We start from the raw sequence: 23,295 nt of genomic DNA, 5'->3' as shown, positions 1-23,295 counted from the left end.
CATAACACCTCGACAACGCAAAGGATCAGCGTTATCACACATCCCATACTCCCCCATGCAATGAGCTTTTAATCTCTGAGTGAAACCCTTTTACCTCGGATGTGTTTTCAGGACGGGACAGAGTTGTTTTTAAGTGAGTGAGAAATTAGTGCCATTACGATATATCTTTACTTTTAATCCAAAGCTCTGCTGCTTGTATCCTAACTCGCACCGTCCCGTTCACCCATCACCCCAGTGCTCGCTGACCTACATCGGCTCCTGGTCCCCACAATGCCTCCATTTTAAGATCCTCACCCTTGTTTTCGAATCCCTCCATAGCCTCGCCCCCTCCCTATCTCTCTAACCTCCTCCAGCCCTACAACCCTCCGAGATCTCTGCGCTCCTCCAATTCTGGCCTCTTGTGCATCCTCGACTTCCTTCACCCCACCATTGGCGGCCGTATCTTCAGCTCTCTAGGTCCTAAGCTCTGGAATTCCTTCCCTAAATCTCTCTGCCTCTCTCTCTTCCTTTAAGACGCTCCTTAAAACCTACCGCCTTGACCAGGCTTTTGGTATGAGACATGTGTCTGCTGGCCTCAGTTCACCTAGCCTAGGGTGGCGGGGGGCAGGGGTTGGGGGGCAGGGGGATGGAGGGGTGGGGGCGGGAGTGGGGCAGAGGTTGGGGGCAGGGGGGGGGGCGAGGCGGGGATTGTGGGCGGGGGGGACTGAGGGGTGGGGGCGGGGGGTTGGGGGAGCAGGAGCAGGGGCAGGGATTGGGGGCGGGAGGCAGGTGGGGCGGGGGTTGGGGGCAGGAGGGGCGGGGGTTGGGGGTGGGGGGGCAGAAGGGGTGGGGGCGGGGGGGCAGGGGTTGGGGGGTGGAGGGGTGGGGGCGGGGGTAGGGGGGCAGGGGGGCGAGCGGGTTGGGCGCAGGGGGGGGGCGGGGGCATGGGTTGGGGGGCAGGGGCTGCGGAGGAGTGGGAGCGGGGGTTGGGGGGCAGGGCCGCGGAGGGGTGGGTGCGGGGGGCGTGGATTGGGGGGCAGGGGCCGCGGAGGAGTGGGGGCGGGGGCTGGGGGCGGAAGGGGTGGGGGTGGGGGGCGTGGGTTGGGAGGCAGGGGCCGCGGAGGAGTGGGGGCGGGGGTTGGGGGGGCAGGGCCGCGGAGGGGTGGGGGCGGGGGCTGGGGGGCGGGGGCGGGGGGCGTGGGTTGGGGGGCAGGGGCCACGGAGGAGTGGGGGCGGGGGTTGGGGGGGCAGGGCCGCGGAGGGGTGGGGGCTGGGGGGCGGAAGGGGTGGGGGCGGGGGGCGTGGGTTGGGGGGCAGGGGCCACGGAGGAGTGGGGGCGGGGGTTGGGGGGTAGGGCCGCGGAGGTGTGGGGCGGGGGCTGGGGGGCAGGAGGGGCGGAGGCTGGGGGGCAGGGGCCGCGGAGGAGTGGGGGCAGGGGGTGTGGAGGGGTGGGGGTGGGGGTTGGGGGGCAGGGGGCAGGGGGGGGCGGGGGCATGGGTTGGGGGGCAGGGGCTGCGGAGGAGTGGGAGCGGGGGTTGGGGGGCAGGGCCGCGGAGGGGTGGGTGCGGGGGGCGTGGGTTGGGGGGCAGGGGCCGCGGAGGAGTGGGGGCGGGGGCTGGGGGCGGAAGGGGTGGGGGTGGGGGGCGTGGGTTGGGAGGCAGGGGCCGCGGAGGAGTGGGGGCGGGGGTTGGGGGGCAGGGCCGCGGAGGGGTGGGGGCGGGGGCTGGGGGGCGGGGGCGGGGGGCGTGGGTTGGGGGGCAGGGGCCACGGAGGAGTGGGGGCGGGGGTTGGGGGGCAGGGCCGCGGAGGGGTGGGGGCGGGGGCTGGGGGGCGGAAGGGGTGGGGGAAGGGGGCGTGGGTTGGGGGGCAGGGGCCACGGAGGAGTGGGGGCGGGGGTTGGGGGGTAGGGCCGCGGAGGTGTGGGGCGGGGGCTGGGGGGCAGGAGGGGCGGGGGCTGGGGGGCAGGGGCCGCGGAGGAGTGGGGGCAGGGGGTGTGGAGGGGTGGGGGTGGGGGTTGGGGGGCAGGGGGCAGGGGGTGCGGAGGGGTGGGGGTGGGGGTTGGGGGGCAGGGCTAGGGGGTGCGGAGGGGTGGGGGTGGGGGTAGGGATTGGGGGGCAGTGTGGGCAGAGGGATGGGGCGGGTTGGGAGCAGGTGGGGTGGTGGGGTGGGGGCAGTGTCAGCTACGGTTCCCAGTCCTGATTGTTGCTCAGTGACCCCCGCTGGAATGTTGTGCAGGTGCACGATGACGAAGGGCAATATGGGGCTCGATACAGACTGTCGAGGTTCATTCACGATCAAACAGGTGCCTTTGGCATCTTCAGGAGAGGAAGGGAAACAATTGGGGAGAAAAAACAAAGAGAAAAAAAGTTGTTTAAAAAGAGCATTGAATGGGGGAGGGGTCATTGGGAGGTGGAATGTACCCAGGGGTCAGTGGGGGTCAATGGGAGGGGGTCATTGGGAGGTGGAATGTACCCAGGGGTCAGTGGGAGATGGAATCTTCCACTTCCAAACCCAGGGGTGCTGACAGCTGAGGCCTACTGCTAACCTGGCTGAGATCAGGTAACTGAGCATAGACTGAGGATCAAACCTGGGCCTCTCCTGTTGTATACGGCTCAGTGTGTTTACCAACCGGGAATCCGAGGTGTAAAAAGACCATTAATCCACCGGCAATACCAATTTCACTTCAGTACCAATCCCATTTTTCAGGCCCTCCAGTGGCTGGAACGAGTCCACTTTCCATTCCTGTCACACGGTGTTTGGGAATTACTGCTCCTACTTACGTAGCCCAAGTCCAGGAACTCAAACTTATTGGCAGAGCTGAGGAAAGCAGAACAGGTGACAAGGTGGACCTGTATCAGGAGGGAAAAGAGATCAGTTTGTCGTGTTCATTTACTTGAAAAGAAGTAAAGGAAGTAATGTTTGTGTTTATATTGGATCTTGTCACATCTTCAAAATATTTTAAAACACTTCACAAGGTGGCCTAGTTTTAAGTTTAGTGACTGTTTTGTAGGTAGAGAAAGTGAGTTACACAGATAGGGACACAGATAGAGACACAGATAGAGACACAGATAGAGACAGAGATAGGTACACAGATAGAGACAGAGATCGGTACACAGATAGAGATACAGATAGGGACACAGATAGAGACAGAGATAGGTATACAGATACAGACACAGATAGAGACAGAGATAGGTACACAGATAGAGACAGAGATAGGTACACAGATACAGACACAGATAGAGACACAGATAGAGACACAGATAGAGACACAGATAGGTACACAGATACAGACACAGATAGAGACAGAGATAGGTACACAGATAGAGACACAGATAGAGACACAGATAGAGACACAGATAGAGACAGAGATAGGAACACAGATAGAGACACAGATAGAGACACAGATAGGGACACAGATAGGGACAGAGATAGGTACACAGATAGAGACAGAGATAGGTACACAGATACAGACACAGATAGAGACACAGATAGAGACACAGATAGAGACAGAGATAGGTACACAGATACAGACACAGATAGAGACAGAGATAGGTACACAGATAGAGACACAGATAGAGACACAGATAGAGACAGAGATAGGAACACAGATAGAGACACAGATAGGGACACAGATAGGGACACAGATAGGGACACAGATAGAGACAGAGATAGGAACACAGATAGAGACACAGACAGAGATAGAAAGAGAAAGAAGAGAAAAGGATAAAAATAAATAACTTTCATTTATATAGCACCTTTCACAACCTCAGGACGTCCCAATGCGCTTTACAGCCAATTCATTATTTTTGTAGTCACTGTTGTAATGTAGGAAATGCGGAAGTCAATTTGCGCACAGCAAGGTCCCACAAACAGCGCTCTGATAATGACCAGATAATCTGTTTTAGTGATGTTGGTTGAAGGATAAATATTGGCCAGGACACCGAGGTGAAGGCTCCTGCTCTTCTTCGAATAGTGCCGTGGGATCTTTTACATCCACCTGAGAGGGCAGATGGGGCTTTGGTTTAACGTCTGATCCAAAAGACGGCACCTCCGCCAGTGCAGCACTCCCTCAGCACTGCACTGAGAGTGTCAGCCCTTGGATTTTTGTGCACACAGGGAGGGAGACTGAGAGTATCGCAGCCCAAATGCTCAGTGGCACAGAGCAGGGGAGTCGGGGCCCATGTTAACCCCACCAATCTTACAAATTGCCCGTCTCTGTGGTGTTCCCTGTAGGACAGGGTATCTCCGGCAGGGCTGCTCGCTCACACTCTTCCTAGCAGGCCCAGTACCCTAGCCAGGGTCTCGGATCAGGCCGCTCAGCCTGTCAATCAGATACAACTGAAACCCGGGGGCAGTTGCGAAGGAAGAACACAGCGTATGGACACCCACATGAATAGAACTCAGAGAGATATAAATCCACACAGAGATCAGGGCAGGTAATGGACAAAGACTTTTTATATGTGAGCAATGTCTAAAGTTCCCAGCCACCAGCAGCGCCCTTTGTATTTATTTTAACTTTCGATAAACACTCAAGAGACAGTAGCTGTTCCAGTGGCTCAGTAGCTGGGCCATACAGATCAGGATTGTTCCAGGTTTGACTCCTGGTGTGAATCAGGAAAGGTAATTTGGGCCAAGCTTTCTGCTCCTGATTACTATCCACTGGCCCCTGCTGAAGAGTGTGTGCACAGGGAGAATGAGTGAGGGCAGTTCACGCTCGGTGGTGATGCCGTACATGTTCCTCAGAGAGCTGTGGAAGCCGGGACATTGAATAAATTTAAGACAGAGATAGACAGTTTCTTAACCGTTAAGTGATGAAGGGGTTATGGGGAGCGGGCGGGGAAGTGGACCTGAGTCCATGGTTGGATCTGCCATGATCGTATTAAATGGTGGAGCAGACTCGAGGGGCCATATGGACTGCTCCTGCTCCTATTTCGTATGTTCTTATGGTCGAATAGCCGACTGACACTCAGCGTCTGGGCGCGCGCACATGCAGAATGGCCAGGAGCAGAAAGGAGAAAATTAACAGAAATAAAACGTAAAAAGACGCTTAGTGCTGCAGACCTAACTCCAGTGAATGTAAGAGTTTCGATTAAACGCTCGCACTTCCCAGTTGAACCAATTATTTACTGTTTGACTTCCTTTGCAGTGAGCAGATTTGCTGCTTTGTAGCAGCCTGTCTGACCGTAACCCCCTCCCCGACCCCCCAGTTCCTGATTCACTCACCTGAAGGGTGGGCAGGAGTGCAGCCATATTCGAGAGCTGTTCTTTAAAAGCTTTCTCCTTCTCTTCATGTTGGCTAGAAAAAGAATCAGAAAATGTAAAGTTGGAGCGAGAGACTCCTGTTTGCATTTTGTTCCTTTTCAGTGTTTCTTCCTGGCAGTTACCCCCCCTCCTCCCCTCCCCTGAAGGTGCTGACTCTCACTGGGGTTCAGGTTCTCTCCTCCCCTGAAGGTGCTGACTCTCACTGGGGTTCAGGTTCTCTCCTCCCCTGAAGGTGCTGACTCTCACTGGGGTTCAGGTTCTCTCCTCCCCTGAAGGTGCTGACTCTCACTGGGGTTCAGGTTCTCTCCTCCCCTGAAGGTGCTGACTCTCACTGGGGTTCAGGTTCCCTCCTCCCCTGAAGGTGCTGACTCTCACTGGGGTTCAGGACCCTCCTCTCTGCGATATTATTGTGTAGCCTGACATCCAGCCATGTCCTTTCCAGCAGGGCTCACTGGATGATAAGGAATGGGAACCCTCGATGATTTATCCTTTCTCAAGCCCTGGAGCACCGAGGCCTAATGTTGTGCCCATTACTGCTCAGCTCCTATTTCGTTGTGTGTCTCTACAAATTACTCCAGCAGCATGAGACGCGGTATGTATGCATGTGAAGCAGTGATGGCCTGGATCTATAGTGTGTCTCTAGGCACTGCCTCACCGAGTGATGGGAAGCAGATTCGCTTCCCGATTCATCTCACCGTCATTATGTCCAATAAACACTCAAATTGTAATGTAACAGCTGCTTTTATTTGAGACTCTCTGGACCATTACCGATAAATATAACATTCAAGGGAGTCCAAAACTAGAGATTGTAAATATAAGATAGTAACTAATATATCCAATAAGGAATTCATGAGAAACTTCTTTACCCAAAGTGTGGTAAGAATGTGGAACTTGTTACCACAGGGAGTGGTTGAGATGAATAGCTCAGATGTATTTAAGGGGAACCTAGATAAACACATGAGGGAGAAAAGAATAGAAGGATATGCAGATAAGGTGAGATGAAAGGGGTGGAAGGAGGTTCATGTGGAACACAGACCAGTTTACAAGAGGGGTAATTGCTGCAGTATGCTGATTGCCATCAGGGGGCGCTCCAGTGTTCAATGACCAATATGCAAGTCCATATCAGCTCTGACTGCAGCACCTCAGCTCAACACTGAGCAGTTACCCAGTGCTTCCTCTTGGGGGAGGTGGGAATGGTAGGTTGTCTACAATAAGATGTCTGCGCTCCTCAAATTCTGCTCTCTTGAGCATCCCTGATTATAATCGCTCAACCATTGGTGGCCGTGCCTTCAGCTGCCTGGGCCCCAAGCTCTGTAACTCCCTGCCTAAACCTCTCCGCCTTGCTACCTCTCTTTCCCCCTTTAAGACTCTCCTTAAAACCTACCTCTTTGACCAAGTATGCCGTAATTTCTTCTTATGTGGCTTGGTGTCAAATTTATCTGTTTTGTCTTGTAACACTGCTGTGAAGCACCATGGGACGTTTTACTACGTTAAAGGCGCTACATAAATAAAAGTTGTTGTTGTTGTGGGGCGAATGGGTCACTGCTAGGCCTCCCCACTCCTTCCCTTCCCTGGTGCAGGGTCCTGTTCGATACCACCAGCAGGTCGGGAGCCGGTTACCCAGTCACGCACACCCTGGCATCCCTCTCAGACAGGGAATGGTGTCTGGGCTCAGGGGGAGGGATATACACAGGGAGCCCGTGGAGATGGGGAGTCACAGGGAACCATGCTGACTTCAAGCCGCCTCGGGATTTACAGGGGAACCATAGCAGCTGTGAGAGTGCTTTATAAACTCTTGGCCAGCAGGGCTCGTCCACACAGAGACTTTCAGCAGACTCACTGCATCATGATCAGAAGCAGGAACCCTGGCTCATTTCTGTTTCTCCTCCTATAACCCAGGCCTTGGAGAGGCCGCAGAGATTTACTAGAATGATACCAGGGACAAGGGACTTCAATTATGCGGAGAGACTGGACAAGCTGGGATTGTTTGCCTGAGAGCCGGGAAGGTTAAGGGCAGATTTGATCGAGGTCTTCAAAATTCTGAATGGTTTTGATGGAGTAAATATAAGGAGAAACTGTTTTCACTGGTAGGAGGGTCGGCCAGCGGAGGTCACAGAAACAAGATAATTGGCAAAAGAGCCAGAGGGGAGCTGAGGAGATTGTTTTTACGCAGCGAGTTGTTGTGATGTGGAACGCACGGCCTGAGAGGGCGGTGAGAGCAGAGTCAACAGTAACTTTCAAAATGGAGTCAGATAAATACTTGAAGGAGAAACATTTTCAGGGCTATGAGAGTGGGACTAATCGGGATCGTTCTTTGAAAGAACCGGCACAGGGATGATGGGCCGAATGGCCTCCTTCTGTACTGTAAGCTTCTATGATTCTATGAGCAATGAGGCTGATTGTACAGTCCCTCCTGCTGCCCGAGCTGTGATCGGCTAACTTAGCTTCACTCTGGGGCCCGGTCTATGTTCATCAGCTACTCACTGCCCTCACCCAGCGAGCCATTAGTGAGTTGCCCAACATTATTTTGTTGGTCCTGTCCTGCCCGCCCACAATGCTGCCCCCTGACAGTACGGTCGGCTGCCGAGGACACACTTACTTCTGAGCGGTTCTCAACAGCATTTTCTTCCGCTCGGCTAATTTTTCCTGAAATATGAAAAGAAATACTGTCAGGTCTGCAACACGTAATTACCACAGTCCGCCCACCACACCCTCACACTCAGCACACAGGATCCCTCCCACCCACCACACAGGATCCCTCCCGCCCACCTCACAGGATCCCTCCCACCCACCTCACAGGATCCCTCCCACCCACCTCACAGGATCCCTCCCACACACCTCACAGGATCCCTCCCACACACCTCACAGGATCCCTCCCACCCACCTCACAGGATCCCTCCCACCCACCTCACAGGATCCCTCCCACACACCTCACAGGATCCCTCCCACCCACCACACATGATCCCTCCCACCCACCTCACAGGATCCCTCACACCCACCTCACAGGATCCCTCCCACACACCTCACAGGATCCCTCCCACCCACCACACAGGATCCCTCACACCCACCTCACAGGATCCCTCACACCCACCTCACAGGATCCCTCCCACAGGATCCCTCCCACCACCACACCCTCACCCACCACACAGGATCTCTCATGCTGGATCCCTCACACAAGATCCCTCACATAGGATCCAACACCCACCACAGGATCCCTCCCACACACCTCACAGGATCTCTCCCACCCACCACACAGGATCCCTCTCACCCACCTCACAGGATCCCTCCCACCCACCTCACAGGATCCCTCTCACCCACCTCACAGGATCCCTCCCACCCACCTCACAGGATCCCTCCCACCCACCTCACAGGATCCCTCCCACCCACCACACAGGATCCCTCACACAGCATCCCTCCCATCCACCACACAGGATCCCTCACACTCACTACACAGGATCCCTCTCACCCACCTCACAGGATCCCTCCCACCCACCACACACAGGCACTAATACACACACACACAAAGACACAGGCACAAACACACACTCATTCACTCGCGCACACTCACAGTTGGAGTTGCTGATCTCAGATATGCTTCTGTCGAAGCCATCCCTCCCAGTGAGCAAAGGACCCAGTGAACAATTGCCCTCTGGATCTGGAGTGTGGTTTTACAGTTGGAATATCGCCCGCCTGGATCAACACCGGGCTGGTGGGTCACAGTGTCTGTTTACACCGGACTGGTGGGTCACAGTGTCTGTTTACACCGGGCTGGTGGGTCACATTGTCTGTTTACACTGGGCTGGTGGGTCACAGTGTCTGTTTACACCGGGCTGGTGGGTCACAGTGTCTGTTTACACCGGGCTGGTGGGTCACAGTGTCTGTTTACACCAGGCTGGTGGGTCACTTGAATCATTGTGGGTGGAGATTAGAGATAGTAAGGGGAAAAAGTCACTGGTCGGCATAGTTTATAGGCCCCCAGATAATAACTTCACGGTGGGGCGGGCAATAATCAAGGGAATAATGGAGGCATGTGAAAAAAGAATGGCAGTAGTCATGGGGGATTTTAACCTACATATCGATTGGTCAAATCAAATCGCACGGGGTAGCCTGGAGGAGGAATTCATAGAATGCATACGGGATTGTTTCTTAGAACAGTATGTAACAGAACCGACAAGGGAGCAAGCCATCTTAGATCTGGTCCTGTGTAATGAGACAGGAAAAATAAACGATCTCCGAGTAAAAGATTCTCTCGGAATGAGTGATCACAATATGATTGAATTTGTAATACAGATTGAGGATGAGGAAGTTGTGTCAGAAACGAGCGTACTATGCTTAAACAAAGGGGACTACAGTGGGATGAGGGCAGAGTTGGCTAAAGTAGATTGGAAACAAGGACTAAACGATGGCACAATTGAGGAACAGTGGAGGTTTTTTAAGGAGCTCTTTCATAGTGCGCAACAAAAATATATTCCAGTGAAAAAGAAGGGCGGCAAGAGAAGGGATAACCAGCCGTGGATAACCAACGAAATAAAGGAAAGTATAAAATCAAAGACCAATGCGTATAAGGTGGCCAAGGTTAGTGGGAAACTAGAGGATTGGGAAAATTTTAAGCAACAGCAAAGAATGACTAAAAAAGCAATAAAGAAAGGGAAGATAGATTACGAAGGTAAACTTGCGTAAAACATAAAAACAGATAGTAAAATCTTTTACAGATATATAAAATGGAAAAGAGTGACTAAAGTAAATGTTGGTCCCTTAGAAGATGAAAAGGGGGATTTAATAATGGGAAATGTGGAAATGGCTGAGACCTTAAACAATTATTTTGCTTCCGTCTTCACAGTGGAAGACACAAAAACAATGCCAAAATTTGCAGGCCACAGGAATGTGGGAAGGGAGGACCTTGAGATAATCACTATCACTGGGGGGGTAGTGCTGGACAGACTAATGGGACTGAAGGTAGACAAGTCCCCTGGTCCTGATGAAATGCATCCCAGGGTATTAAAAGAGATGGCGGAAGTTATAGCAGATGCATTCGTTATAATCTACCAAAATTCTCTGGACTCTGGGGAGGTACCAGCGGATTGGAAAGCAGTTAATGTAACGCCTCTGTTTAAATAAGGGAGCAGGCAAAAGGCAAGTAACTATAGGCCGGTTAGTTTAACATCTGTAGTGGGGAAAATGCTTGAAACTATCATTAAGGAAGAAATAGCGGGACATCTAGATAGGAATAGTGCAATCAAGCAGACGCAGCATGGATTCATGAAGGGGAAATCATGTTTAACTAACTTACTGGAATTCTTTGAGGATATAACGAGCATGGTGGATAGAGGTGTACCGATGGATGTGGTGTATTTAGATTTCCAAAAAGCATTCAATAAGGTGCCACACAAAAGGTTACTGCAGAAGATAAAGGTACGCGGAGTCAGTGGAAATGTATTAGCATGGATAGAGAATTGGCTGGCGAACAGAAAGCAGAGAGTCGGGATAAATGGATCCTTTTCCGGTTGGAAATCAGTGGTTAGTGGTGTGCCACAGGGGTCAGTGCTGGGACCACAACTGTTTACAATATACATAGATGACCTAGAAGAGGGGACAGAGTGTAGTGCAACAAAATTTGCAGATGACACTAAGATTAGTGGGAAAGCGGGTTGTGTAGAGGACTCAGAGAGGCTGCAAGGAGATTTGGATAGGTTAAGCGAATGGGCTAAGGTTTGGCAGATGGAATACAATGTCAGAAAGTGTGAGGTCATCCACCTTGGGGGAAAAAAACAGTAAAAGGGAATATTATTTGAATGGGGAGAAATTACAACATGCTGTGGTGCAGAGGGACCTGGGGGTCCTTAGGTTAGTTTGCAGGTGCAGCAGGTAATCAGGAAGGCAAATGGAATGTTGGCCTTCATTGCGAGAGGGATGGAGTACAAAAGCAGGGAGGTGTTGCTGCAACTGTATAAGGTATTAGTAAGGCTGCACCTGGAATACTGCGTGCAGTTTTGGTCACCTTACTTAAGGAAGGATATACTAGCTTTGGAAGGGGTACAGAGACAATTCACTAGGCTGATTCGAGAAATGAGGGGGTTACCTTATGATGATAGATTGAGTAGACTGGGTCTTTACTCCTTGGAGTTCAGAAGGATGAGGGGTGATCTTATAGAAACATTTAAAATCATGAAAGGGATAGACAAGATAGAGGCAGAGAGGTTGTTTCCATTGGTAGGGGAGACTAGAACTAGGGGGCAAAATACGGAGGAGCCAATTTAAAACCGAGTTGAGAAGGAATTTCTTCTCCCAGAGGGTTGTGAATCTGTGGAATTCTCTGCCCAAGGAAGCAGTTGAGGCTAGATCATTGAATGTATTCAAGTCACAGATAGATAGATTTTTAACCAATAAGGGAATTAAGGGTTACGGGGAGAGGACGGGTAAGTGGAGCTGAGTCCACGACCAGTTCTGCCATGATCTTATTGAATGGCGGAGCAGGCTCGAGGGGCTAGATGGCCTACTCCTGTTCCTAATTCTTATGTTCTTATGTCACAGTGTCTGTTTACACTGGGCAGCCAATTAGTTCTTTGCTTCTCGCCATTTTCTCCTGAACCAGCATCACATTTGACGGAAGAGAAGCAGCATTTTGCAGCAGAATATTTTTGTGCCAGGGATTATTTATCCCGCTCTCGCTTTCATCTCATGTACCAGTCCCCGAGCGAGGGAGTGAGTGACCTGCTCCCAGCACCCTGTCAGGTAACCGTGTGCCTGGCTATCGACGGGAGGAGTTAACGGGGAGAGTCCTCACTGTGTTCAGGTCTGAGCACCACACCCCAGGAAGGATATATTGACCTTGGAGGAGGTGCAGCCCAGATGCACCAGAATGATCCTCGCATATATTATGAAGACAGGTTGCCTAAGATCTTGTATTCGCTTGAGTTTAGAAGGTTGAAGTGTGATCTGATTGCAGTGTTTAAAATGTTAAATGGATTTGACAGAGTGGATACGGAGAAACTAGTCCCTCCGGTGGGGGAATCAAGAAGATGGAGAAATAATCTTAAACTTGTAGTGTCAGCTGTGGCTCAGTGAGTAGCACCCTCACCTTTGAGTCAGAAGGTTGTGGGTTCAGATCCCACTCCAGGGACTTGAGCACAAAACAATCTAGGCTGGCACTTGAGTGTAGTGCTGAGGGAGCGCTGCACTGTCGGAGGTAACGTCTTTTGGAAGAGACGTTAAACTGAGGACACACTGATTTGTACTCTGAAAATGGCCTTTGTCTATGATTGGTCCCTTGGAGGATCAGCCACACCCTGAAGTTTCACTGGAAAGTGTAAGTAGAACCCTGCCCCCCTCATCCCAAGGTCTCACTGACTTTGCAAATTGTAACTCGATCCACTTTGGCTTCCTGAAGTGACAGAGGACAGAGCTCCCCAGAAGACAGAAAGGGCCAGCCAAAGTGCATGCCTCCCCCAGTCAAAGTCCCTCCTTACATCAGCGCAAGTGCATGTCTTTACCACCCCACCATAGATGACGCATTGTGTGTGGATTGTTAACAGGTTTATTGGGTATGAAGTGAATAATGATAGTGTCGTGACTTCTGGATTTCATCCACCCCAACTCTTAGGGGGTTAGAAGAATGTGATCCGAGTTCCCTCTCTCCCCTCCGCTCTCTCTCTCTCTCTCTCTCTCCTTCCCCCAGTCTCTCTCTCTCTTCCCGCTGGCCGCTTCTCTGCTCTCGGACGCGTGGAATGAGAGCGGGGCTGCACTTCCAGTTCGGGCGGGGGGCAGAGTTTGACAGACGCGTGCACAGAAAAAATGCAGTACAAATAGTTACATCGTTAAATCGAGGCCCCGTCTACCCTCTCAAGTGGATGTAAAAGATCCCATGGCACTATTTCGAAGAAGAGCAGGGGAGTTATCTCTGGTGTCTCTCAATCAACATAACAAAAAAACAGATTATCTGGTCATTATCACATTGCTGTTTGTGGGAGCTTGCTGTGCGCAAATTGGCTGCTGCGTTTCCCACCTTACAACAGTGACTACACTCTAAAAGTACTTGCGTTGGTTGTAGTAAAGCGCTTTGAGACATCCGATGTTCGTGAAAGGCGCTATATAAATCCAAGTCTCTATTTCTTTCTTTAGAGCCAGGTCATTTAGGAGGGAAATCAGGAAACATCTTTTCACACAAAGGGCAGTGGAAATCTGGAACTCTGTCTCCCAAAAGGCTGTGGATGCTGGGGGACAATTGAAATGTTCAAGTCTGGAATGGATAGATTTCTATTGGGTAAGGGTATGAAGGGATATGGAACAAAGGCAGGAAAATGGAGTCACGGTACAGATCAGCCATGATCTGATTAAATGGTGCAACAGGCTCCAGGGGCTGAATGGCCTCCTCCTGTGCCCATGTAATAATTTGAAAAGCAATCTGCAACTGTACCAGAGTTCCAATGCAGGATTTAGAGACAGGGGAGGGTTTGATTGCACACGCACCAAACAGGCAGCCTGTGGAAGCTGGTAACTCAAAGTGTGGTCATTTTTCACAGATGCTCGTCTTTTAAATGAGCAGTCAGGTTTAGAATGGACCAGAGATCCCAGGAGAGCACATCCTGCCACAGCTGTGTGATGTTGCCATCACTCACTCCAGTTATCCATGTGACCTCTCTTGAGCGAATTAAATTTAACCCTCTCCACCTCCTGGTGTTATTAAAGCTGGCATTTAACTCCACTTGCACCCAGTACAGTTGTGTAGACATGACACAGCGATATTACTGTGCAGCCTGACATCCAGCCCTTGGAGGAGGTCACAGAGAAAGGGAGAGGACGAGGCCACGAAGAGATTTAAACACAAGGATGCGAATTTTAAAATTGAGGCGTTGCCGGACTGGGAGCCAATGTCGGCCAGTGAGCACAAGGGGTGATGGGTGAACGGGACTTGGTGCGAGTTAGAGTATGGGCAGCAGAGTTTTGGATGAGCTTACGTTTAAGGAGAGTGGCAGATGGGAGTCCAACCAGCAGATGATAAAACAGCAGCCCAAGTATGAGAGAAGGAGCCCTGGGCCCTGCCACCCTCAGTGGCTGTGCTCACTGACACTCTAATTTATTGAATTTGCGGATGTTGTGCATTACCTGCATACTGTTGAACAGCGAGCTGATCGCTGACTCCTCTTCATTGACATTGTATCTCACCTCATCGATCATGGCCTTTAGGAGGATGATGGCCTCTCGTGTGGACGTCTGAAGCTCCTTCACTGCCTAGTGAGCAGAATTCACCAAGAAGACCTGAGGAATCGTCACCTTATTGGATCTTTAATAGAGGAGCAATCGCCCCCCACCGCCAATCCCCATCCACAGAGCTGGAGCGTCGCTTTCATTACATTACTATCAATTCTTTCATATCATTAGATTTGGTGTGAGCCGTGGCTCAGTGAGTAGCACACTCGCCTCTGAGGCAAAAGGTTGTGGGTTCAAGTCCCACTCCAGAGACTTGAGCACATAATCTAGACTGAACCTTCCAGTGCAGTGCTGAGGGAGTGCTGCACTGTCGGAGGTGCTGTCTTTCGGACTAGACGTTAAACTGAGGCCCCATCTACCCTCTCAGGCGGATGTAAAAGATCCCATGGCACTATTTCGAAGAAGAGCAGGGGAGTTCTCTGGTGTCCTAGCCAATATTTATCCTTCAATCAACATTATTAAAACAGATTATCTGGCCAATATCACATTGCTGTTTGTGAGACCTTGCTGTGCCCAAATTGGCTGCTGTGTTTCCCACATTACAAGAGTGACTAGACTTCATTGGTTGGAGAGTGGCCAAGGCCCAAGGTGCAACTGTACCTCAGCAAGGAATCGGGTGCTTTAGAAAATGAGGGGAAAGAATAAAGGGAGGGGCAGATTATAATTCCTATGTTCTCAAAGGCCATGAGGAATTCATTTTCACTGTCAGAATATATTCTTAAAGGGATGGTCCAACGTAATTAGCAGTAAAATGTTAAAATTTACAACAGGCCTTCAGTGTGAGGTTTCATCCCTAATTTATTTTAAACTTTTAAAATTAACATCGCAGTTCATAGGTTTACATGTAACCTTTAGGGCTCCTGACCAAGGGCCGTGCGGTTCTGTGTCGGCCGGCGCGGACATGATGGGCCAAAATGGCCTCCTTCTGCGCTGTAAATGTCTATGTTTCTATCATGAAACCAGCAGGTTGTATTCTTGCTGTAATTGATGCTGTTGTTGGCTAACTTTGACCATTCCAAGCCTTTCGCGGGTTACACCTCGGATTGGCAACTCCGGTTGGACGTATTCCTGGAGGGTTCACCACACAACCTCCCGCCACCAACCGCCCTACCCTCACACCCTCGCTATTGGCCGCCCAACATGCCCATTATCACGGCGCCCGCCTTCTCTCGGCCAATCGAAAAACAATCAGACTCTTCATTACCCAATCGGATGATTCTTGACTGGCAGTCAAACAGCAGTTTTTTTCCCCAATCTCCAATATTTTTATAATTAATCCACAAAAGTGTTAACAGAAAATTTTAAACAGAACACAATTTATTTTAATGCCCCTATGATTTTTCTCTTGGAGATTTGCCTTTAATTCCTGGCGACTCCAGGGCAATCCTGGAGGGGTTGGCAACCTGAGTTACACCTCCGTCACCCTCCCCCAGAATGAAGTCTGCAGTCCACATACCATCACGGCCTGGTCCAGCTTCTCGCAGCCTTGCACGTAAGCAGTCTCAATGTCGATACAGTGGGCTCGGCTCTCACTGAACAGGAGACAAAAACAGTTACTGTCAGATTGGAATGGCTCAAGGGAGCCAGCAACTACACCCTTAGTGTAACTTTACTTAAACAAATATCCACAATAATTGGTCCTTACTATACAGTACAAATGCACATGAGGCCCATATTAGAGAGAAGGTCACTCTGTGACCTGTCCTTTATTTGCCAGCACTGAAGTGACGAAAGTGGGTGGAGCTTCCCCTTTTCTACCTGAAAGTCCAGGTTAGGAGTGTCTCCCACAAGTTCACCACCTAGTGGTCAATGTTCTCAAGGTGTACAACTTAGGTCAGCTTATACATGGATTACAATGATAGTTGAATACATGACATCACCTCCCCCCCAAAGTCTTATTGGGATCACAGGTTAAGTCTCTCTGGTGGTTTACGCTCCCTTGTAGAGCGCCTGAGTTGGGGCTCCGGTTGTTGGCCACTGGCCTGAGTGTCTGTTGTTTGCGGTGCCTCAGGCCTGTCCGGACTGCCCACAGTGACTGGGCTCTCCTCCACTTGGTTCCGGTGTTTGGTCACCTGTGATGGAGTGAACTCTACATCGTGTTCTTCCTCTGCTTCTTCTATGGGGTTGCTGAACCTCCTTTTTGTTTGATCCACGTGTTTGCAGCAGATTTGTCCATTGGTAAGTTTAACTACCAAAACCCTATTCCCCTCTTTGGCAATCACAGTGCCTGCAAGCCATTTGGGCCCTGCAGCGTAGTTGAGGACAAAGACAGGGTCATTGACATCAATACATCGCGCCCTCGCATTCCTGTCGTGGTAGTCACATTGTGACTGGCGCCTGCTCTCAACAATTTCTTTCATGGTGGGGTGTATGAGGGATAACCTGGTTTTGAGCGTTCTTTTCATTAGCAGCTCTGCGGGTGGAACCCCTGTGAGCGAGTGTGGTCGGGATCTATTGGCCAACAGGAGACATGATAAGCGGCTTTGTAGGGAACCCCCTTGGATTCTGAGCATCCCGTTTGATTATCTGCACTGCTTGTTCCGCCTGGCCATTTGAGGCCGGCTTTAACGGTGCTGTTCTGACATGGTTGATACCATTGCCTGCCATGAGGCCCTGGAACTCAATGCTTGTGAAGCACGGGCCATTGTCGCTGACCAAGACGTACGGTAGACCATGGGCGGCGAACATTGCCTGTACACTTTCTACCGTGGCAGAGGATGTGCTTGAATTGTGAACGTCACACTCGATCCATTTGGAGCAGGCGTCTACTACAACCAAAAACATTTTCCCCATGAAAGGACCTGCATGGATGCGTGACCATGGCTTGGCGGGACAGGACCAGGGGCTAAGGGGGCTTCCCTGGGCGCATTGCCCAGCTGGGCACACATGTTGCACCTGCGAACACAAAGTTCCAGGTCTGCATCTATCCCTGGCCACCAAACGTGTGACCTGGCAATTGCCTTCATCATGACAATGCCCGGGTGCTCATTGTGGAGTTCTCGGATAAACACTTCTCTGCCCATCTGGGGCATGACTACTCGGTTTCCCCACAGTAGGCAATCGGCCTGAATTGAGAGTTCATTCTTGCGCCCGTGAAATGGTTTAAATTCCTCAGGGCATGCACCGTACGTGGCTGCCCAGTCCCCATTCAGGATACATTTCTTGACTAAAGACAGTAGCGGGTCTCTATTTGTCCAGACTTTGATCTGACGGGCTGTCACGGGTGAGCTTTCGCTTTCGAAAGCTTCAACAGCCATGACCATCTCAGCAGCATGCTCGGTTGCCCCCTCGGTGGTGGCTAGTGGGAGCCTGCTGAGTGCATCGGCACAGTTTTCAGTGCCCAGTCTGTGCCAAATTGTATAGTCATAGGCGGCTAATGTGAGTGCCCACCTCTGTATGCGGGCCGATGCATTTGCATTTATGGCCTTGTTGTCGGCCAAAAGGGACGTTAGGGGTTTGTGATCTGTCTTCAGCTCAAATTTCCTGCCAAACAGGTACTAGTGCATTTTCTTTACCACATATATACATGCGAACGCCTCCTTTTCTACCATCCTGTAGCCTCTTTCTACCTGGGACAGACTTCTGGAGGCATAAACTACCGGCTGTAACTGACCCTTGGCATTAACATGCTGCAACACACACCCGACCCCATAGGACGACGCATCGCATGTTAAAACAAGTTTCTTACATGGGTCATATAGCGTTAACAGATTGTTGGAGCATAACAAATTGCGTGCTCTATCAAAATCCCTTTCCTGGCTGTCCCCCCTAACCCATTCACGACCTTTGCATAGGAGCACGTGTAGCGGCTCTAACAGCGTGCTCAATTTGGGAAGAAAGTTACCAAAATAGTTCAGGAGCCCCAGGAACGAACGCAGCTCCGTCGTGTTACGAGGTCTGGGTGCTCTCTGGATTGCTTCCATTTTGAACGCAGTGAGTCTGATCCCGTCTGCTGCTAAACTCCTCCCCAGGAATTCTACCTCTGGAGCTAGGAAGATGCACTTCGCCTTTTTCAGTCGCAGACCTACCTGGTCCAGTCTGCATAGCACCTCCTCCAGGTTGTGGAGGTATTCTTCAGTATCGCAACCCATGATGAGGATGTCGTCTTGAAAATCAACCGTCCTTGGAATCGACTTGAGGAGACTTTCCATGTTTCGTTGAAAGATCGCGCCGGCCGAACGAATCCCGAACGGACATCTGTTGTACTCAAACAACCCCTTGTGTGTCGTGATGGTGGTCAGCTTCTTCGACTCACTCGCCAGCTCCTGGGTCATGTAAGCTGAGGTCAGGTCCAATTTTGAAAAATGTTTGCCACCGGATAGCGTCGCAAAGAGGTCCTCCGCTCTCGGTAGAGGTTACTGGTCTTGGAGTGACACCCAATTGATGGTGGCCTTGTAATCACCACATATCCTGACCGACCCATCCGCCTTGAGCACCGGCACAATCGGGCTCGCCCAGTCACTGAATTCGACTGGCGAGATGATGCCTTCCCTCAGCAGGCGGTCCAATTCACCTTCTATCTTTTCCCGCATCACGTACGCCACCCTCTGGGCTTGTGGTGTACTGGTCTGGCATCCGGGTTTATGTGAATCACTACCTTGGTCCCCATGAAAGTTCCAATGCCGGGTTGAAATAGTGAGTCAAATTTGTCCAGGACCTGTGAGCATGATATTCGCTCCACAGAAGAAATTACATTGACATCGCCCCATTTCCAGTTCATGACAGCAAGCCAACTCCTCCCCAGCAGTGCGGGACCATCCCCCGGGACAATCCAGAGTGGCAACCTGTTCTCTGAGTCTTTGTGGGTCACGACTACCGTGGCGCTGCCTAGCACCGGAATGATCCCCTTTGTATATGTCCGTAGCTGTGCGTCAATTGGCAATAATTTTGGCCTCCTGGCCTTGGACGCCCACAACTTGTCGAACTGTTTGATACTCATCAGGGACTGGCTGGCCCCCCGTGTCTAGCTCCATTAATACTGGGATGCCATTGAGGAGCACTTTCATCATTATCGGTGGCGCCCTGGTGTATGAACTGTATATGTGCTCCACATGAACTCGCTGAACTTCAGCTTCCAGCGATTTCCCTCAGTGTCCATTTGGCCTCGTAGGGCTTACATCGGGCCCGTCCTCCTCGTACATCCACCTGGCTGCAGGCTTCCTGCACATACACGCCAAGTGACCGCTGACGTTGCAGATTCTGCAGGTATATTGCTGATACCTGCAAGCTCTGGCTATGTGTTTGCCTCCACACCTCCAACATGAGCCGTTGTTGGAAACAAAAGGTCCATTACCAGTCGATCGTCTCTGATTGTCTCTGTAACTGTCCTTAAACGCACCATTGACAGGTGTTGATGGCCCCATTATTGGCCGCATTGTCCCTTGCGATGGCATGAATCGCCGTTCAGCTAGCCATTGTCTCAGTTGAATTCTCCCTTTGGGTTCGACTACATGCTCGGGCATGTCCGATTGCCCCTGTCTGCCTGGAGAACTGTGTGCCGCGTTAACAATGTTGACTTCCTGTCCATTTGCTGCATTTAAACCAAGATTTTGTCAAACATCATTCTGGCCTCTTCCTCCCCTGAGATAAATGTCTGAGCCATCAAAGCCGCCGTTTCCAGGATCAAGTCTTTGGTCTCAATCAGTTTCCTGAAAACCCCAGCGTGCCCAATGCCCTCAATAAAAAAGTCTCGCAGCATCTCCGCTCTGCATGCATCTGGGAACTTACATAGGCTCGCCAGTCGCTGGAGGTCTGCCACGAAGTCTGGAACGCTTTGCCCTTCTCGCCACCGGTGCGTGTAAAACCGGTGTCTCGCCATATGCATGCTGCTCACCGGTTTAAGGTGTTCCCCGATCAACTTACAGAGCTCTTCAAAAGTCTTGTCCGCCGGTTTCTCTGGCGCTAGAAGGTCCTTCATCAGGGAGTACGTCCTGGATCCACAAACCGTCAGGATATGAGCCCTGCGTTTGTCGGCCAAATCCTGTCCCAGCCATTCCTTAGTGACAAAACTTTGCTGTAGTCTCTCAATAAAATCGTCCCAATCATCACCAACACAGTACCTCTCGTCTGTGCTGCAAGTGGCCATGCTCGCGTGGTTTAAATCCCAGTTTCTCGTCGCCAATAATATGTCCTTACTATACAGTACAAATGCACACGGGGCGCATACGAGAGAGAAGGTCACTCTGTGACCAGTTACCTTTATTAACCAGCACTGAAGTGATGAAGGTGGGTGGAGCTTCCCCTTTTCTACCTGCAAGTCCAGATTAGGAGTGTCTCCCACAAGTTCACCACCTAGTGGTCAGTGTTCTCACGGTGTACAACTTCGATCAGTTTATACATGGATTACAATGACAGTTGAATACATGACACACACCTCCCCCATTGTTACCGAACTGAAACGTTAACTCTGTTCCCCTCTGCAAGATGCTGCCTGACCTACTCAGTGTTTTCCAGCATTTTCTGTTCTTGTTTCAGATTTCCAGCATCTGCAATATGTTGCTTTTGCCTCAGTGTGTAAACACTCGGCTCAGTGCAGGACTGAACGGCCAGCACACACCCGAAGGTCCCAAAGTGTGATTCCAGGTCCGCTTGGACTATCGTTGGTCAGGGCTGAGAAAACCAGCCTGGGTTCTTGCTCCGGATCGCTAACCCCGCTGAAGAAATCTGTCTGATTCGACCCTCCCGAGCCCAGGGGTGCTGGGGAAAACTGGAGCCTCCCCTGGTGCTACCTTGTCTCAGATCTAAGTGGGGCTTGAACCTGGGGCCTTGCTGGTCTGTGAGGCTCAGCAACTCCCTGGCAGGGAGCTTGTCCTGCTTTAATGCCCAGCAAAGGGAACGAGTTGCTTATTTGTGTGGGGCTGTCTCTTTGCTGTACACTCTGTGTGATTCTGTCTAATCTATTGAGTCCTGGCCCATCAATGTTTGACTCACACTTGCATGTCCCTGAAGCAGTTGATACAGAGCATGGACTTCTTCTCCGTGGAGAACATGATGTATGGTTCCTCGTGAAGAGCTGCAGAGACAAATAGCGAGACATAAGAATGTAAGAAATAGGAGCAGGAGTCAGCCATACATCCCCTAGAGCCTGCTCCGCCATTTAATGAGATCACGGCTGATCTTCGACCTCAACTCCACTGTCCCGTCTTATCCCTTGATTCCCATAGTGTCCAAAAATCTATTGATCTCATCCATCAGAATATACTTACTGGCGATGTTTGTTGGCTGTTAGCAGCAGGGAATGGCCAGAGAAATGGGCGAATAAGATGGAAGAATAGGAGGTCGCTATCAGAACTGTTATGTTCAGAATAAATTCACAGGACTATATTGCAAGCTCAAACTGTTGTGACCTTGGTCTCTTTATTCAGACTCCAGGGTGGGGAAGCAGCATGGTGAATCACCTTTTATACCTGCTTGCCCCAGGGTGCACAGGTGACCCTTAGGTCTCCCACAGGTGTGCCCCATAGTGGCAAGTCTTACATTTGGGTACGGTCTACATACATACATAACAAGAACCAGACAAAGAGGACAGTGGACTATGGAGCTGATCAGCAACTCTTGAGTAAAGCTTAGAGAATAATATAGCACAGAAGGAGGCCATTTGGCCCATTGTGCCTGTGCCGGTTCTTTGAAAGAGCGATCTGATCAGTCCCACTCCCTCTCTCCCCATAGCCCTGGAATGTTTTCCCTTTTTAAGTATATATCCAATTCCCTTTTGAAAGTTACTATTGCATTTTCTTCCACCACCCTTTCAGGCAATGCATTCCGGATCACAACAACTCACTGAGTACATTTTTTTTCCTAATCGCCCTCTGCCCTTTTGGCCAATTATTTTAAATCTGTGTCCTCTAGTTACCAACCCTCCTGCCAGCGGAAACAGTTTGTTTTTATTTGCTCTATCAAAACCCTCATCATTTTGAAGACCTCTATCAAATCTCCCCTCAACCTTCTCTGCTCGAAGGAGAACAACCACAGCTTCTCCAGTCTATCCATGTAACTGAAGTCCCTCAACCCTGGCACCATTTTAGTAAATCTCCTCTCCTTCGATTTTGTACAGCCAATCTGTTTTAACGCCAACCACAGGAAAGTACCTCCTCCTATTGCATCAGCATAACATTTTCTGTATCCCGTAGCCTCTTTAAGTGAGATTGCCAATTTAATGCTCAATTAAGGGCAGTTTGGTGCCGTCGAAACTGGACTTGTTTTATACTTCTGGATGTAAAATATCCCAGAGCACTATTCAAAGAAGAGCAGGGGAGTTCTCCCCAGTGTCCTACCCAATGTTTATCCCTCAATCAACATCACTAAATCAAATTGTCTGATCAATTATCACATTGCTGTTTGTGGGACTTTACTATGCGCAAATTGACTGCCGTGTTTCCTACATTACAACAGTGACTACACATCAAAAGTACTTCATTAGCTTTGGGATATCCTGAGGATGTGAAAGGCACTCTATAAATACAAGTCTTTCTTTAACCATTTTACTAAATGTATTTATAGTGGGTTTTGTTTTTCCCCATTTTTTACCCTCCTGTCTTGAAGGCCCTGACTCACTGGTGTGTGTCAGTTGCCCTATGGTCCCTCATCTAACTGGCCATTCTTCATTCGTGAGCCCAGACAGTGAGGGCAGACAGGCTGGTCAACCATGGGGTACATCACAATCCTGTCCTCACCTGACGCACGTTTCTGCAGACGTCACTGGATGATGATTTGCTAGCTGACTGTTCCCTTCCTTAACTCAACGGCTTAATTATAGCACACTCCTATTGTCACCCTGGCTGGGATCAGACATTCAGCACAGACCGCATTCCTGCTCTGTGTGGCTCAGAGACTGACAGGCTTTACTTA

The 23,295-nt window shown here is 50.7% G+C and overlaps 1 protein-coding gene across 3 annotated transcripts in view; it reads right to left on the bottom strand.

The window, feature by feature from the left end:
* Positions 1–23,295, bottom strand: part of rnf207b (ring finger protein 207b) — an 85,035-nt gene that overhangs the window by 34,617 nt on the left and 27,123 nt on the right. For all 3 annotated transcript variants that reach the window (XM_070860421.1, XM_070860422.1, XM_070860423.1), the window contains 6 exons: positions 21,379–21,460; positions 15,905–15,980; positions 14,344–14,469; positions 7,841–7,887; positions 5,203–5,275; positions 2,760–2,828 (listed from right to left, as the gene is read on the bottom strand). In XM_070860421.1, coding sequence (XP_070716522.1) covers positions 2,760–2,828; positions 5,203–5,275; positions 7,841–7,887; positions 14,344–14,469; positions 15,905–15,980; positions 21,379–21,460 — 473 coding nt within the window. The remainder of the gene's footprint in view (positions 1–2,759; positions 2,829–5,202; positions 5,276–7,840; positions 7,888–14,343; positions 14,470–15,904; positions 15,981–21,378; positions 21,461–23,295) is intronic.

The sequence above is a fragment of the Pristiophorus japonicus genome, chromosome 18 (assembly GCF_044704955.1).
Source record: "Pristiophorus japonicus isolate sPriJap1 chromosome 18, sPriJap1.hap1, whole genome shotgun sequence".
Lineage (NCBI taxonomy): Eukaryota > Metazoa > Chordata > Chondrichthyes > Pristiophoridae > Pristiophorus > Pristiophorus japonicus.
This window is presented reverse-complemented; position numbering and strand designations above follow the sequence as displayed.